The sequence below is a fragment of the Palaemon carinicauda genome, chromosome 26 (genome assembly GCF_036898095.1).
Source record: "Palaemon carinicauda isolate YSFRI2023 chromosome 26, ASM3689809v2, whole genome shotgun sequence".
NCBI lineage: Eukaryota > Metazoa > Arthropoda > Malacostraca > Decapoda > Palaemonidae > Palaemon > Palaemon carinicauda.
This window is the reverse complement of record NC_090750.1, coordinates 65,109,016-65,125,523: the sequence shown is the minus strand read 5'-3', so window position 1 is coordinate 65,125,523 and position 16,508 is coordinate 65,109,016. Positions and strand designations below refer to the sequence as shown.

At 43.7% G+C, this 16,508-nt stretch overlaps 1 protein-coding gene across 1 annotated transcript in view; it reads right to left on the bottom strand.

Annotated features, from left to right (window-relative positions):
- Positions 1–517: 517 nt before the first annotated feature.
- The window catches only part of LOC137619557 (box C/D snoRNA protein 1), a 69,110-nt gene continuing 53,119 nt past the window's right edge, over positions 518–16,508 (bottom strand). Inside the window, exon 4 of the mRNA XM_068349684.1 lies at positions 518–2,406. Within this exon, the coding sequence (XP_068205785.1) occupies positions 1,995–2,406 (412 nt within the window). The 3' untranslated portion in view covers positions 518–1,994. The remainder of the gene's footprint in view (positions 2,407–16,508) is intronic.

The window sequence follows — 16,508 nt, the reverse complement described above, 5'->3', positions numbered from 1 at the left end:
TAGTACACCTGCCACTGTATTGGAGGCCACAACCTACACTCGGCACCCAGGGATGATTGCGAACAATCATGCCCCCTGAAAGAGGCACAAAGGGAGTCTGGATCTACAGTCGGTTTAGCCATAAACTGGTTCCAGTGTTCACCCTTACCCCAGCAAACAAGAACATCTTGTCTTACTTCCATTCCACAGTCAACAACAGGAGTCACTCCACAAAAAGTGAAAGAAAAGGAAAATGTTTTGTATAGAGCCGACTGCACGTGTACTCGTCAGCACCCAAAACAAAACTGAAGACACTCCAACTGGATAAGGGGCAGGGCTTTTTGCTCCATACCCTCACCGGCTGGATAACTGCTCGTTATCCAACTTAAAAGACCATCTCCAGCTTACACTGAAACTATCCCTAATTGAAGGATGGGGAGTTGTATGACACAAAGGAACAAATATCATTAACATTTTATGTTAATACAAAAGTGTTTAGGAATACCAGAGAAAACAAGACAAAATAAAAAATTAAAGAAGCTAAAACACATGTATTTCATTATGATGAAAAAAAGGGCTTCAAAGAAAAAGATTATAGTGCTGCATCAGGTAGGAAACGCTTAACACAACATATACCACTATAAACTGATTTGAAGAGAGGACTATGAAGATGAAGAATGGCAGTCAGATGACTAAACATACACCGGAAAAATAAGGGTAAAAATGGAATACAGTATCTAAAAAGTGTCAACAAATACAGCACTAAAATGGCAAAACAAACCATACAGCAGGTACAATAAATAGAAAGAGGCAAAATCAAAATATACATCAGTACAATTGAAGAGAGAAAAGAAATAAAAACAAGAATATGGAAGCTATAATACTATAATACAGAGAGCAAAGAGAAAGAAGAAAAATTAAGAGGAATAGAGTCGGAAACTTAACACAGTAGAGGAAAAGATAAAATATTCAGGATAACAAGGGGTACAAGATGGATGGAAATAAAAGGAAAAGGATAAAGTAGATAATACAAATGAATGAAAATAACAACAGCAGTATTCTGAAAAATATCTGAATGAAAAAAAATATAGCAAATGGAAAAGTATTGATGTACAGTAGTATAATAAAGAGATCAATATCAAATTTAACATCTGAAAAGGTTTAAAGGGAGAAACTGGAAAATGCTAGCCTCATGGCCATTTAAAACACCAAGCAAATTACTGAAAGCCACGGAAGAGCCTGTTGATCAAATAAAACTCAGATTGGAAGATTGTTAATTTCTCTGAAATGATAAAGAAAGGAATAGAACCGTAAGTATGAAAAATGAGTGTGACAATGATAAACAAGGAGAAAGTAAATGAATTATAATGGGGATTAACCGGTGAAGAAGTGTGGGACAGAGGTAGATGGAGAAAGCTGACCAGAAACATCAACCCCACATAGAAGTGGGAAAAGATGTAGACAAAGAAGAAGTGGCAGATGGGTAAATCTTAGAAGAGGTAAAACATTCAAGTTATTATGGAAGCAAACTGGGATGTAAACCAGGGATTGAGAGGGCAGTAAAAAAAAAAGTAACAAACAGGAAAATGTGAATAGAGACTGTTAGACTGCTAGTACATAAAATTAGCTCCTTTGTGAATAAAGCAAATATACATAAGGAGTTCAAATGGCCAGTCCTACTTTATACAGCACAAAATTAGACCCTGACTGAGAAAATGGGGAGATATTATGAAAAGGTAGGACTACAGAGTTAAGATTTATTCCCCAAGATGGAAGAGATATTGTTTGAACATGTGATGAAAGGGAATGAGGATCAGTCAGTCAAGAAACAATTTGATAAGGAAGTAGAAGGATGACTACTGTACCTATGAGATGGCTGAGTATAAACAAGAAAGAAAACTCATTTTGTTTTCATGTGCAACACCATGAAGGGAAAAGCTGATGATAAAGAATGAAACTTCTTTCCAAATACGGGTTAATACATAAAGTTTGTTACTGACGAAAAAGATCTAAATTCAAAAATATCCTAAACTTTCTCCTTCCTCTTCTTTTTCCTCTTTTTCACAAAACAAATCATCATGATCATCAGCCTCATACTCAAGATAAGAGTGAATGTGGTCTCGCAGTATAACATAAAATACTGGATACTCAATGACAGTTTTATTTGCCAGGTTTAAACGAAGACTTTTTTTCATGAAGGCTTCTTCAAAGGCCGGCCCTGAACCTTTTTCATTAGTTCGCAAAAGAACTGCAACTCTCCCATACGAAGCTGAATGATAATAAGCTAATTTTTCTGAATCTTCAGCACCCAGACTATCATTAGGCTCTAAATACTTAGAAAGAAGCTTGACAATAGTTGTATTTTCATCTACATCCTTGTCAACAAATGTTACATCTGCTTGATGAAAAATCCATTTCACATGCCATCTGCAAAAGGAAAGATAATGAAAATTACAATTTGCAATACAACATCCTAATTTATTAGTATAATCTATTAATGGTATTCTGAAAAGATAGCAACAATGGTCACCCATACCAGATTTGATAATGGAGCCAAAAGGAATATACAGTATCGGTAAATAACTATTTCTTGTACTACTCAAAGTTTAATTGTTCTGACACAGATACAAACCTTTGCTATTTATAATAGGGTATTACTTTCGGCGCAGCTGAAAGACGAGCCATGATAATTTTAGTGAGGGATGACTACCCCATCCGCTAGTTGGGGGGTGGGGTAGACTGGCTACCCCGCTCACTCACACCTCTCGGCTGAGTAACCACTTTACTTTTTGGCTCGGTAGAGGACGGACATGCTGCCCTTCTCTCCCGCAAAGACTTGCCTTGAGGATTCTTTATTTTTATTTTTTGTTTTTCTTGTGTGTTTTCATTTATCTTACATATATTTGAGTGTATATGTGTATAAATGGAAATATACATTATTAGATACGTGTAACTTTAATTGCTGTTGACATCGTATCCAACTGCGTCCGCCGTAAGGGAGTTGTCATTGCCGCCCTTCCCTGCGACTGATGGTCGGCAGGTTCTCAACACTGCCAAGTGTTTGTTTCATTACAGAATTTGTATATCAGTTCAGCTCCCTTTCGAGGAATTATCTTACAAGGAAGGTGACTTATTCCCCGAAGTGTATTTTGTGCAACGGAGCATGAATTGAAATTGATAACTTTCATTTTTTTTTTTTTTTTTTACAGGTAACAGCGACTTAGAACACAAGGCCGAGTGCTACGGCCGCCCTGTTCGTTATCCTGTGCTCCATGTGGTAGCTCGTGAGCTGCCCTCATTACGAGGTACTGTAGCATTCACTGTCAACCTTCAACTTGATGTTCCTCCTTTGAGGGGAACATCTCTCTCTCTCTCTTTCTCTCTCGTGAGAGTGAGAGAGAAAGAGAGTGTGATTTTTGTTTACGCTTATGTTTTTTTCCCATAGAGCTGGGAGAAAGCTTTACTTAGGCTATGTCCTCTTGCGGGAGGACTTCTCTCTCGTTCGCGAGAGAGTTCTTGTCGCCTAAACTTTTTTCCCATAGAGCTGGGAGGAAGCTTGTTTTAGGCGATGTCCTTCTTCGGGAGGGCTTCACTCTTGTTCGCGAAAGAGTTTATTAAGCCTATGCTTTTTTCCCATAGAGCTGGGAGAAAGCTTGTCTTTGGCGATGTCCTCCTTCGGGAGGACTTCTCCCTCGTTCGCGAGAGAGATATTTTACGCCTACGCTTTATTCCCATAGAGCTGGGAGAAAGCTTGTCTTAGGTGATCTCCGTCGGGAGAACTTCCCTCTCGTTCGCGAGAAATAACTTGTAGGAGCTTGCTGATCCACCAGGGGCGGTGGCAGAGCTTTCTCTGTAGCAGGTTATTCCTTCAGGGGAACAAGTCTCTCGTCCTCAAGAGAAGACCGCCTCTGGGTATCGGCGGTCCCACGTTACGCTTATGGTTCTCCTTCAGGGGCGGAGCGAGAGCCTTCTCTTAAGCGACATTCTCCTTCGGGAGAACAAACCTCTTATGCAGAGGTGTTATAGGAGTCCTTTGGGACTCGGCTCGAAACCTTCGGGTTTCAGTTACGCTGAACCTTCGGGCTCTCGTAACGATGGTACCGTTTAGCCTTCGGGAACTTGTGCCATCATTCACGCCGACCTTTCGCGGTCTCGTGACAGAGGAACCTTAGTTCCTCGTTACGCTGATCCTTCGGGGTCTCGTAATATTAGTTATGCAGAACCCTTGGGCTCTTGTAACTTTAGTCACTCTCATGACAGAGTTTTCGAACTCTCGTCCCGTGAATTGTTCGCGCGCGCCCATCGTCATCAAGAGTTTTACTGTGATGACAGAGGGATGCCTGCTGCCTAAGGGTTTACGAATCTCTACAGGTAACTACGACGCAGTTCCTTTGGGTCCTGGTCACGCAACACGATTCCTGGAATTCCATCAGGAATCAGCGACAGAGTTCCTGCGGGTTCTCGGTACAACATCCCTTAAGGTCGTGAGAAAGGAATTCACAAATAGATTCTGAACCCCTAGGTTCTCATCCGAATCTGTTTCCACGATTCAGAGTTTTCCGAAAATTCTATGGTCGACCCCCCCCCTCCACGGGATGGGTCTTCCAAAGGTGTGACTTGATACGTCACTCTACACTCTCAGCTGATTACTATATCAGCTAGTCTGGTTTCGTCAGCACCAATCCTTTCGTTTTTGAACGAAGCACCGTCATCTTTCCTCCACCTTCCCACTTCAAGTGGTTTGGTTAGCAGATGGAAATGAGCGGGGAATGAAAAATTCTTTACATTGCAGTTCATTTCCCCTGGCAGGCCTTGCCTTATTTAGACAGTAGTTTTCTCACTCTCGAGAAAGCGTCGATGGCAACCCCTTTAGGTAAGCGGTCGATGGCAATTATGTCCGGCCTTCTTGAAGCAAACCCCCACATACGAGACTTTACCCTTTTACGGGAGACTCATTCCTGAGAAGTTTTTACAAAACTTCAATGGGTGTTAAAACTTCATGAAGGCCGTAAGCCTTCCCAAAGCAGGCACTCTAGCCAAGACAGGTTATTGTCTTAAACTCAGTTCTACCGTTTGAAGAAGGCAGCCTTCCCCCTCATTGTACCGTGGGTATAACGACTTGCCTTTTTACACGATAGTCTTCCAAGACTTTTTATTCTATCCTTACAGGGTTATTGTTTTGAACAATTATTCCCGAAGAAACATTGTTAGCTAACGTTAAAGAACGATAGCAACAGCGTGGGCATCTTTTCATTACGTTACGAAAGTTTCAAACCCCGCCCACGGGTAAACAAACATCCGTTTCTGTGTAATGAACCCTGGCTAGCCCCTCACATAAAGAGGATGGGTAAACCAAAGGGGAAATGATTGCCTTTTTAACTGTATATTTTGTTTGAGAACATGTTTGCTCTCATTCAAGAAAATATTACAGTTAGTCAACGATCAAAATTCTTTCGGAAATAATGTTGCGATTCGTCGCATATACATTATTCCCGCAACCGGTTTCGTTGCAAATGTTTCCTGGAGGCAGAGAATACGCATGAGCTAGCGCCAAATGGACAAGTACATATATGCGTGCAAGCGATCTTTCTGCCAATAAGGGCTATATACATCTTCCAATTAGAACTCCATTCTATTAAGTTGTATATTTATATCCCTTACTGAAACCAGGTCATTCAGTACATTACTTTGCTACTTTCCTGTAACCAGACATACGGCATTTACGTTCTGCCTCCTTATAGGCGTTTTTTTCCTTTCCCCCCGATCGGAAGTCTTAGTCTCCTACAAAGGTTTTGGCTGGAAACTTCTCATAAGCATATCTGTTCCCTAGTAGGGAACATTCAATATAAATGCTAGTTTACCGATTGGAGACGGAGAAGTACAAACGTTTTTTGTCCTAAGAAGGAGAAACCTCCGTTACAAACGTTTCCAACATTCTCCAACAGTTCCGGATACGAATTTTAAGTCGAACTACGCATATATGCTTGTCATGCGTACAGTTCGGTGTTACTACTCCGTAGTAGACGTATGCTCTTTACCCACTCAACAATAGATTGAAGATAAGTCTCAATCTCCTCATTGGGTTTGGTTGGAGGCGTTCGGTGATTACCGTACAGTCTCTTGTCCGGAAAGCGATCTCTGTGGAGATTTGCTGTTATAACATAAGCTGTACTGATTAACTGGTTTACCGTTTGGTATCGGTCTTATTCGGCCAACCACACTGGATTAGTGGCAGTTGGAGGGAGAACAGGCTGTTCCCATTCGTTGCAAGAACGTGCAATTGGTTACACGTCTCGACATTATCTCAAGGTGTGTTTATTGCTATGCATTCCCCCCCTCACCGCTGGACAATCTGCGGACGATGGGTGGCAGATGAGAGCTTCTGCAAAGAGGCCTGTCTTCTCGTCTTCCTCTGGACCTGATGCTCTCTATCATGCATCAAAAGAGAGAGGGGGGACATATACCATACCATTCCATCCTCCTCTGTTGGCCCGATTCAGAAAGGTACCAGCATTCACCTCTCTCAGAGAACCATCTAGCAGTACGAAGTCTTAGATGGACAGAGGACAATTAGTTGCCCCCATCTGCTCGCGTCATTCCTGGTATAGGAATGTGCTTGCAAAACCACCCAGATAGTGGGCTCCTAGTGTCTTGGAATCATCTTGTATCCAACAAAGTCTTCACTTTGTGGGGTCCTCGACTGTGGATATGCTCGCAGCGGCCCTGATCTTCAGGCTCCCACTCGACCATTCCCCAGGCCCTCAAACAAGATGTATTCTAAGATCGGTGGGGCGGCCTAGAGGTGTGCCTTGTTTTTCCCCCCATTCAGTCTGGTGAAAAAGTCCTCAGCCAAGTCAGGATAAGCAGGATCTTATCAATGACTCCAATAGCTTTGCTATGGCATCCCGCAGAATGGTTTCCAACCTCCTGCAGCCCCTAACGGAGCTCCAATAGCTTTGCTATGGCAACCCGCAGAATGGTTCCCAGGCCTTCTACAGCTCCTGACGGAGTTCCGATGGATCTTCCTCCATGGCATGATCTTCCAAGCAGCCACATGCTAACACTTTCCTAAGCCGTAGCTTTGCTTCGACTTCTCGCCTGGGACGATCCTACACCACCCCTCTCAAAGAGGCCTTTTGCATCAGGTTACGGAAAAGATGTCTACGCACCTCGGACCCTTTTCAGCGTTGGTTTTCCAGGCGAAGTGTTCGATCCTTGGTGACTGATGTCGTGAAAGGGGATTCTATCCCATCGATGCCTTTACTTATGCAGGTGTGAGATAGTTTGTCCCCCCGTCAGATCTCAACCTCCTCCTGGGAACGCGGTTCGGGTCCTTCAGTCTCTAGAAGCCCCTCGCTATGAACCGTGGGCCCAGCAGCAGATCGCTTCCTTACTCGGAAGACGCCTTTTCTACTCACTTGAGCTTTTGACCAAGAGAGTTAGTGAGTTGTATGATCCAACCTCTGATGTCTTCTACCCTAGGAGACGGGGAGAAGTAATCCTCAGTGGCATCCCTGAGTGGATTGCCAAGACTCAAATCCGAGTATGCTGTACCCTAGGTGCAGCCCATTTTGAATAACGTCTTCGTTAGGTAACCAGAAACCCATCAACTGGGGTTTTACCCAGTGAGGAGTCTGTGGGGTTACCTTAAAACAACGATACCAGCTCGCCCCCGTGTGTCGGCACTGTTGACCAGCACGGGGAAGGTCAAGAGGAGGACCTCATGGATTTCCTTCCCCTCTGGGATTGGAAGGCAATTGAGGTTACTCTTAATCTAGACTCTCCTCCATCCTAAGACCCAGAGCTCGTAACGTCACTGGCATTGCTACGTCCCTGGCGTTCAAGAAACTACTCTGTGGTGCAGATACATTAACAGCATGTGGAAGCATCAATCGACCTTCACGGCCCACTACCTGCAAAGACGTAACCCACAAGAACATGGAGACCTTTTCCATTGGTCTTGTGGTGGTCGCACAACAAATGGTCTAAACACCTCAGGCTCCTTGATGGACAAGTAGCAGAGGGCTGAGGCTACCCGGATTAGTCTGGGGTGAATGAGTAAGAATGTCTGGCTCCTTCTTCCTTTCACCTTCTCCCCTCTGGGGAAAACAGCTCCGCAAGCCTCAGCATAGCTGACCTCACCTCGCTGCAGGTAAGACCCATTTCCCTTGTGCCTCCTAAGTATAGAAGAATACTTTGTTACGTCCCCAATACCTTTTAAGATCAATAGGTTCTCTACTCGAGTTCCTATGCTAAAGACAAGCCACACTGTTAGTTCCACTCACACACAAGCTTCAGCAGGCCGCTATCAGTGCATTACCTCATATCGGCACTTGATTTTAGCGAGGGTAGGGTCCCTTCTACTATCGATCACAGATCGAAATAGAAAGGACCCTGGGTCATGACCAAGGCCAGTTGGTGAGGACTTCCTCCCTCCTAAGAGTAAGTCGCCCTATTATAAATAGCTCCAGGTTTGTATGTTAGGAAAAATACAAATGATTTCCAAATTTTTTATATCAATGTACTCTACAGCATATGTAACCCCTTTATTCATTACCTTTTAATAGTTATTTCCTCTGTTACAGCAGGCATAACTATTTTCAGCTCACTTAAAATAATGTTAAACTGTTTTTACTTCTATATATTACAGTACTTCCCTAAGACTACTGGATCTACCTAGCTCCAATTGGTGCTGAAGAAGATTGTGGATCACAGGATTAATCACTTCAATTTCATGTTTTTAATCAAATATTAAGAAAACCTGAACATTTTGAAGGCTGGTACTGTAAAAAAGAAAAAAAAAGAAAAAAAATATGTAGAACACGCACATTTTAATCTTTGCATACCACTGAAATAACGTAAAAAAAAAAAATATAGAAAATTCTAAGTAATTTGTATTTTTCCCAGCTATACAAACCTCCGTCTTTTAAATAGGGCTATTACTTCAACAGGAGCTGGAATTGATCGCTCAAATAGATAATGAGTAGTTATCGGCCAGGTGAGGGAGTGGGGCTTTGCCCTTTCCACAGTCATTTATTTATTAACTTTTTGTTACTTAGACCCAGGACTTAAGGGGTGGTTTGAGGAGGGAAGTTATGTTAAAGGACGCAGGTGTGTATAGCTAGGAAAAATGCAAATTACTTTTTAAAATTTGTATTTGTTCCTACACGAGACACAAACCCTTGTCTTATAATTGGGGAGCCTCATTGCCTGGCAGGTTGGATGTCCTCCTTGAATCAGACTGGAAGATTCTTAACTTCTCTGAAATGATTAAGGCTTTGTCAGAGGAGAGCAAAGTGAAAACCACCACCACTCCCTACCTGTTTATCATAAGGATGATAAGACTGATAAGGCCTGAGGTGTACAAAATATACCTTACCATAATCAAAGGAACCTTTTCCCAAGCGGGAAATGTCGGGCAAATTGAATACTACGCATATGAGTAATAGGTTATTACTAGAATCACCATCCCCTAACTCACATAGGGGATAGGGAGAGTATTGTGTATGTTTACCACTATGCTTAATCATATAGAACTGGTAGTTGTGGTAATTGACCAGGGTGTAACTCAGTAGTGTGCTAATTTGTATATTCTACTTACATGTTAAGCTGTAAAAGTCAGTTGGAAAATAAATTTACTCGAGTGAAGACCTGTTCTTTGCTCTCTCCCAGCCTTAATACATAAAAGTGGCGACGGGGATAAACTACCAATAGCGCAGTATCTTGGAAATATCTCTGAGTACCAAACCGAAGATGACTTTGATGAGTACATTGAACATTTCGACCAGTTTTGTCTTGTAAATGACATTGAAGATGACAGGAAAAAAGCTTTGTTTTTAACAGTCGTTGGGCCAAAAACCTATGGACTTATCAAGACACTGCTTGCTCCGAACAAACCAGCTGAGAAGACGTTTCAGGAACTGACAAAACTCATATCCGAGCACCTAACACCAAAGGCGACTGTCATCGCTGAGAGATATAGATTCTACCAACGAAAGCAGCAAGATGGCGAATCTGTCACTCAGTTTGTCACGGAACAAAGGAAGTTGGCAGAAAAATATGAATCCAAAGGCTTCTTGGAGGAAGTTTTAAGGGACATGTTTGTGATAGGACTTGGTAATCTTGTTGCTCAACGGAAGCTACTCGGTGAAACTGACCTTACACTCGAAAAGGCATTCAAAATCGCAATGAGCTGTGAAATGGTTGAAGAACAAGTACAGAACATCCATTCATCCGAATCCAAGGAAGTTAAAGTGGTGAAACCAATGTCCAAACGAATAAGAGAATGTTGGCGTTGCAGCAGAAATAACCACCATCCTGATCGCTGTTATACAAAGAAACAGAATGTAGCATATGTCACAAAAGGGGACATTTGCGAAAGAAATGTACGGCTGCTACCGGGGATCATGCTCCGAAGGATAAACGGAACTTCAAGTACAGGAAAAAGGAGAAGTCATCGTCAGAGGTGAAACATGCACAGTCAGTCACTGTTTCTGACATGGATTCAAGTTCAGAATCTGTTTGTACCAATATCAGTCATGTTCGAATTAGAAACGTTCGCACCAAAATATCCAATGGAACAATAGGAAATGTTCAAAAACAGTCTGGAAGATGCACAAAAACTCCTGAGATATTGATAGCTGTCTCATTAAATGGAAAACAAATGGAGATGGAAGTAGACACTGGTGCGGCAGTTTCTTTGATACCAAAACGAATGTATCACAGTCATTTAAAGAAGAATCTGGAGCTAAGACTTAGCGACATGGTTCTGAAAACAATCACTAGAGACAACATACCAGTAATAGGAATATGTTATGTTAACGTTCAGTATCAGGGCCAAAGGGTTAAAGGATTACCACTCTACGTTGTGCACAGTGACGGACCACCACTATTCGGAAGGGACTGGTTAGCGCATGTTCGATTAGACTGGGAGGCATTGTGTATCAATAACATTGTAACAAGCAGAACTGATTCATTTAACGAATCGTAACAAGCAGAACTGATTCATTTAATGAATATCCTCCAGAGTTACAAAGAATTCTTAGAAAACATGAGGCAGTTTTCAAATCAGAACTGGGAAAAGCAGTAAATTTTACAGGTGAACTGCATTTCAAACCTGAAACAAAACCGGTGTTCTTCAAAGCAAGGCCAGTTCCATATGCAATTCTAGATGAAGTGAAGGAGTCAATTCTTAAAGAGGAACGGCAGGGAATCCTGGAACGTGTCGAATACAGTGATTGGGCCGGTCCCATTGTTCCTGTCAAGAAAACCGATGGATCAATCAGGGTTTGTGGGGACTTTAAATACCCTGAAAATCCAGAATATCCAATGCCACGTATGGATGATCTATACCATAAGTTGAAGGGAGGCATGATGTTTTCGAAAGTAGACTTGTCAAACGCATATAAACAGATAGAAGTGGCAGAGGAATCACGAAAGTATCTGACAATTATTACCCCTCTGGGTTTGTTCCTCTATACTGGATTACCCTTTGGGGTATCTTGCGCACCTCAGCTATTTCAATCAGTGATGGACATGGTCCTACAAGGAGTAGCATGTGCATGCAATATGGATGATATCACCGTGACTGGCCGTAATGATAAAGAACATTTGCAGAATCTAGATGACATATTGCAGAGGCTTGAAGATAATGGTCTCTGTTGTAACCTGCCTGAGTGTGCCTTTTTCATACCATCTATGAAATGGCTGAGTTTCGTGGTAGACAAGGAAGGCCTGAGAATAGATGAGGAAACCACAGCAGGTGTTAAGAGTCGCGCCACGTCCAACTAATCGAGCAGAAATTCAGTCATTCTTAGGACTCGTCAATCATTACCGCCGATATGCACCGAACTTATCTTCTGTAGCTGCACCTTTATCCGAACTTTTGAAGGATCGGAAATGAAGTTGGTAGTCGGAATGCGAAGAGGCGTTCACCAAAGTTGTATAATTATTAACTAAAGACTGTGGTGTTTTGGTTCATTATGATCCTAAAAAGCCAGTGACACTAGCAGTTGATGCATCCCCAAAAGGGCTCGGAGCTGTTCTTTCACATCTAACTGAAGATGGTGAACGACCCATAGCATATGCATCTCGCACATTAACAAAAGCCGAGGCGAATTATTCCCAATTGGAAAGGGAAGGACTAGCAGTCATTTTTGGGATCCACAGATTCCATCAGTATCTATATGGACGTAAATTCACACTGATCACGGATAATAAACAACCGAGTTTCATCTTCAGTCCGAAAAATGTTATTTTCATTTGTAAAATAAATTTTTGAATATACTTACCCGATGATCATGTAGCTGTCAACTCTGTTGCCCGACAGAAATCTACGGTCGGGATACGCCAGCGATCGCTATACAGGTGGGGGTGTACACAACAGCGCCATCTGTGAGCAGGTACTCAAGTACTTCTTGTCAACAAGAACTCAATTTTCTCCTCGGTCCACTGGTTCTCTATGGGGAGGAAGGGCGGGTCCTTAAATTCATGATCATCGGGTAAGTATATTCAAAAATTTATTTTACTAATGAAAATAACATTTTTCAATATTAATCTTACCCGATGATCATGTAGCTGATTCACACCCAGGGTGGTGGGTGGAGACCAGCATACATGTTAACAAAGAAGCTAAGTATCCCGTATCTTATTTTAGCCGTTATTCAAAATAACAAACATAAAATAAATAAGTACCTGGTAAGGAAGTCGACTTGAACCATTACTCTGCCTTTTTAAGTACGTCTTCCTTACTGAGCCTAGCGATCCTCTTAGGATGCTGAGCGACTCCTAGGTGCTGAAGTATTAAGGGCTGCAACCCATACTAAAGGACCTCATCACAACCTCTAATCTAGGCGCTTCTCAAGAAAGAATTTGACCACCCGCCAAATCAACCAGGATGCGGAAGGCTTCTTAGCCTTCCGGACAACCCAGAAATATTTCAAGAGAAAGATTAAAAAGGTTCTGGAATTAGGGAATTGTAGTGGTGGAGCCCCCACCACTACTGCACTCGTTGCTACGAATGGTCCCAGAGTGTAGCAGTTCTCGTAAAGAGACTGGACATTCTTAAGATAAAAGACGCGAACACTGATTAGCTTTTCCAAAAGGTTGCGTCGAAAATATTTTGCAGAGATCTATTTTATTAAAAGGTCACGGAAGTTGTGATAGCTCTAACTTCGTGTGTCCTTACCTTCAGCCAAGCTTGGTCTTCCTCATTCAGAAGGGAATGAGCTTCTCGTATTAACAGTCTGAAAATAATAGGATAAAGAATTCTCTGACATAGGCAAAGATGAATTCTTAACTGAACACCATAAAGCTTCAGACGGGCCTCATAAAGGTTTTTAAAATAGAACTTAAGAGCTCTACAGGACATAATACTCTTTCTAGTTCCTTTCCAACCATATCGATAAGTTTGGAATAACGAACGATATTGGTCAAGGCCGAGAAGGCAGCTCGTGTTTGGCTAGAAAACCAAGATGTAGAACATGTAGCCGTTTCGGATGAAAATCCGATGTTCTTGCTGAAGGCATGAATCTCACTGACTCTTTTAGCTGGTAAAGCATATCAGGAAAAGAGTCTTAAAGGTGAGATCTTTCAGGGAGGCTGATTGAAGTGGTTCGAACCTGTCTAACATAAGGAATCTTAGAACCACGTCTAAATTCCAACCAGGTGTAACCAAACGACGCTCCTTCGTGGTCTCAAAAGACTTAAGGAGGTCCTGTAGATCTTTATTGTTAAAAAGATCTAAGCCTTTGTGACGGAAGACTGATGCCAACATGCTTCTGTAACCCTTGAAAGTGGGAGCTGAAAGAGATCGCTCTTTTCTCAGATATAAGAGGAAGTCAGCTATTTGAGTTACAGAGGTACTGGTCGAGGATACGGATACTGACTTGCACCAGTTTAGGAAGATTCCCCACTTCGATTGGTAGACTCTAAGGGTGGATGTTCTCCTTGCTCTAACAATCGCTCTGGTTGCCTCCTTCGAAAAACCTCTAGTTCTCGAGAGTCTTTCGATACTCTGAAGGCAGTGAGACGAAGAGCGTGGAGGCCTTGGAGTACCTTCTTACGCGTGGCAGACGTAGCAGGCCCACCCTTAGGGGAAGAGTTCTGGGAACGTCTACTAGCCATCGAAGTACCTCGGTAAGTTATTCTCTCGCGGGCCAGAGGGAAGCAACTAGTGTCAACTTTGTCCCAACGTGAGAGGCGAACTTCTGCAGTACCTTGTTGACAAACTAGAACGGAGGGAATGCAAATAGATCTAGATGAGACTAATCTAGTAGAAAGGCATCTAAAAGAACCACTGCTGGGTCTGTTGAGAGCCTCTTGGACATCGAGGTTGCGAAGAGATCTATGGTTGGATGGCCCCAGGTGACCCAAAGTCTCTTGCATACATCTCTGTGGAGGGTCCAATATGTTGGAATTATTGTCCCTTCCTACTGAGACAAACTGCTAAGACATTCAAGTTGCCTTGGAAGAAATTTGTTACTAGTGAAAAGTCTAGACCTGTTGAACAGGAGAGGAGGTCACTAGCGAACTCGCACCATGTCAGAGAGTAGGTCCCTCCTTGCTAGGAGATGAACATCAAAGCAGGGAGTTGTCCGTGTTGACCTCCATTACTTTGTCTTGAAGGAGAGACCTGAAGCTTTTCCAGGTCAGACTTACTGCCAGAAGCTTCTTGCAGTTAAAATGCATTGTCCTTTGACGCGAGTTCCATAATCCCGAGCATTCCCTACCGCCTAAGGTCGCACCCCAGCCTACGTCCGATGCGTCTGAGAAGAGAACGTGGTTGGGAGTCTGAACAGTCAGGGGAAGACCCTATAAAAGGTTGATAAAGTCCTTTCCTCAGGTTAGAACAGACTTATCTTCCGGAAACCGGGATCGAGACCGCTTCTAGCGTCTTGTCCTTTTCCAGTGAAGAGCTAGATGAAACCGAAGAGGACGGAGGTGTAGTCTTCCAAGTGACACCAAATGCACCACGGATGACAGTGTCCTAGCCAGACTCATCCACAGCCTGACAGGGCCGTATTCCTTCTTCAGCATCTTCTGGATGGATAGCAGGGCTGGGGATTGATCTTCTTGATCAGCCATGTCCTCATCAGAGGGTTCCTCATCCGAAACTGATGAGGAAACGGCAACGGAGTGGGCAACGTCTGACTCGCTGAATCTGGTCGCACTGGTGGATGCGTGACGGAGCCGGACACAAGATCATGGTACTGCTGCACAGTCTGTGAACTGTCAACCATGGGGAAGCGAGGAAGTACAGCGACAACCCGAAACTGTCTAGACTGTCTGGGTAGTACAGACAACCCCTTATCGGGTTGCTGAGGTTGCCGCACTGCGTCACAACAAGTCACCTCTGCTGGTTGTTGAACGTCTTCCCAGTGACACACTGAACGTCCACAACCACCTCCGAGAGTAGCATAACATCAACGTGCGACTGGCAACCCACACTGTGTCGCACCGGTGGAGGAACCATCTCAACTGGCGGACGTGAGTAGGATACCTCAGCGTCAACAGGGCGTACAACCAACCGGTAGGAAGGTCGTTGGCAAGAAGAGTCTTCTCCGTAAAAAATCCTCTATCAAGGACTAAGCTTGGACTGCATGTCTTGCAACAAAGCCCAAGGTCTATGGGAGCAGGTGTGGCAACAGACGGGGTTAGCGACTGAAGCGGAACCATTTACCCTCCCTGGAAGCATGTTATGCTTAAATAAAAGTCCATAGGAGGCTAAGCAGCTTAAGGCTCCTCTCCAAATGACAGAGTCCTCAAGGGAATATCAGAAGGAGGGAGAACAGCACTTTCTCATCTACAGGAACCATATCCGAGAAAAGCTAGGTTCTCTCAGTGAGGGTTTCACTGGTGCAAAAGCAGCAGACCAGAAGGCAACGTTATGAAACTATTTGACAGTCTGTGAACTGTCAAAAACTGAACTGTCAACCACAACAGGAGCGTGAGGACATACAGCACTGGTGTATAAGTAGCAGACCAGAAGGCAACGTCATGTAACTGTATGACAGTTTGTGAGTTGGCAACAACCAAAGTTGTGTGGGGAAGCCTCAACTCCTGACTGACTAGTTTGCTGCTGGCGAGTGGCGGTAACCACAGTGTGTTGCGGAGGCTGACACACCGTGTCAAAACACGGCAGCTTGTGGTAGCTCACGCACGGCAACGGAGTGCTCTGTGTGTGGGAGTCATCATACATCTGGCAGGGTTGACTGTGCATGGGTGGAGGAGCTCTCACAACAAGAGTGTGAGAGCAGGAAGCCATGCCGGGCGCACAACCGTGGGAGGTGTAGGCCCACGGGTGCATCGTCAACCTTCTCCGCAGTCGGAGTGTGGGAGCTGGCAACAACAAAAGCAGAGTGCTGGTGCGTGGGAGGGGCTGCGGTGGGTTGAGGAGCATGCTGTATGGTATGCGGAGCATGCTGTAAGATATGCGGCTCATGCTGCATGGTATGCGGAGCATGCTGTAAGGTATGCAGAGCATGCTGCATGGGCTGCGGAGAATGCCGCATAGTGCTGGAACCCGGCAG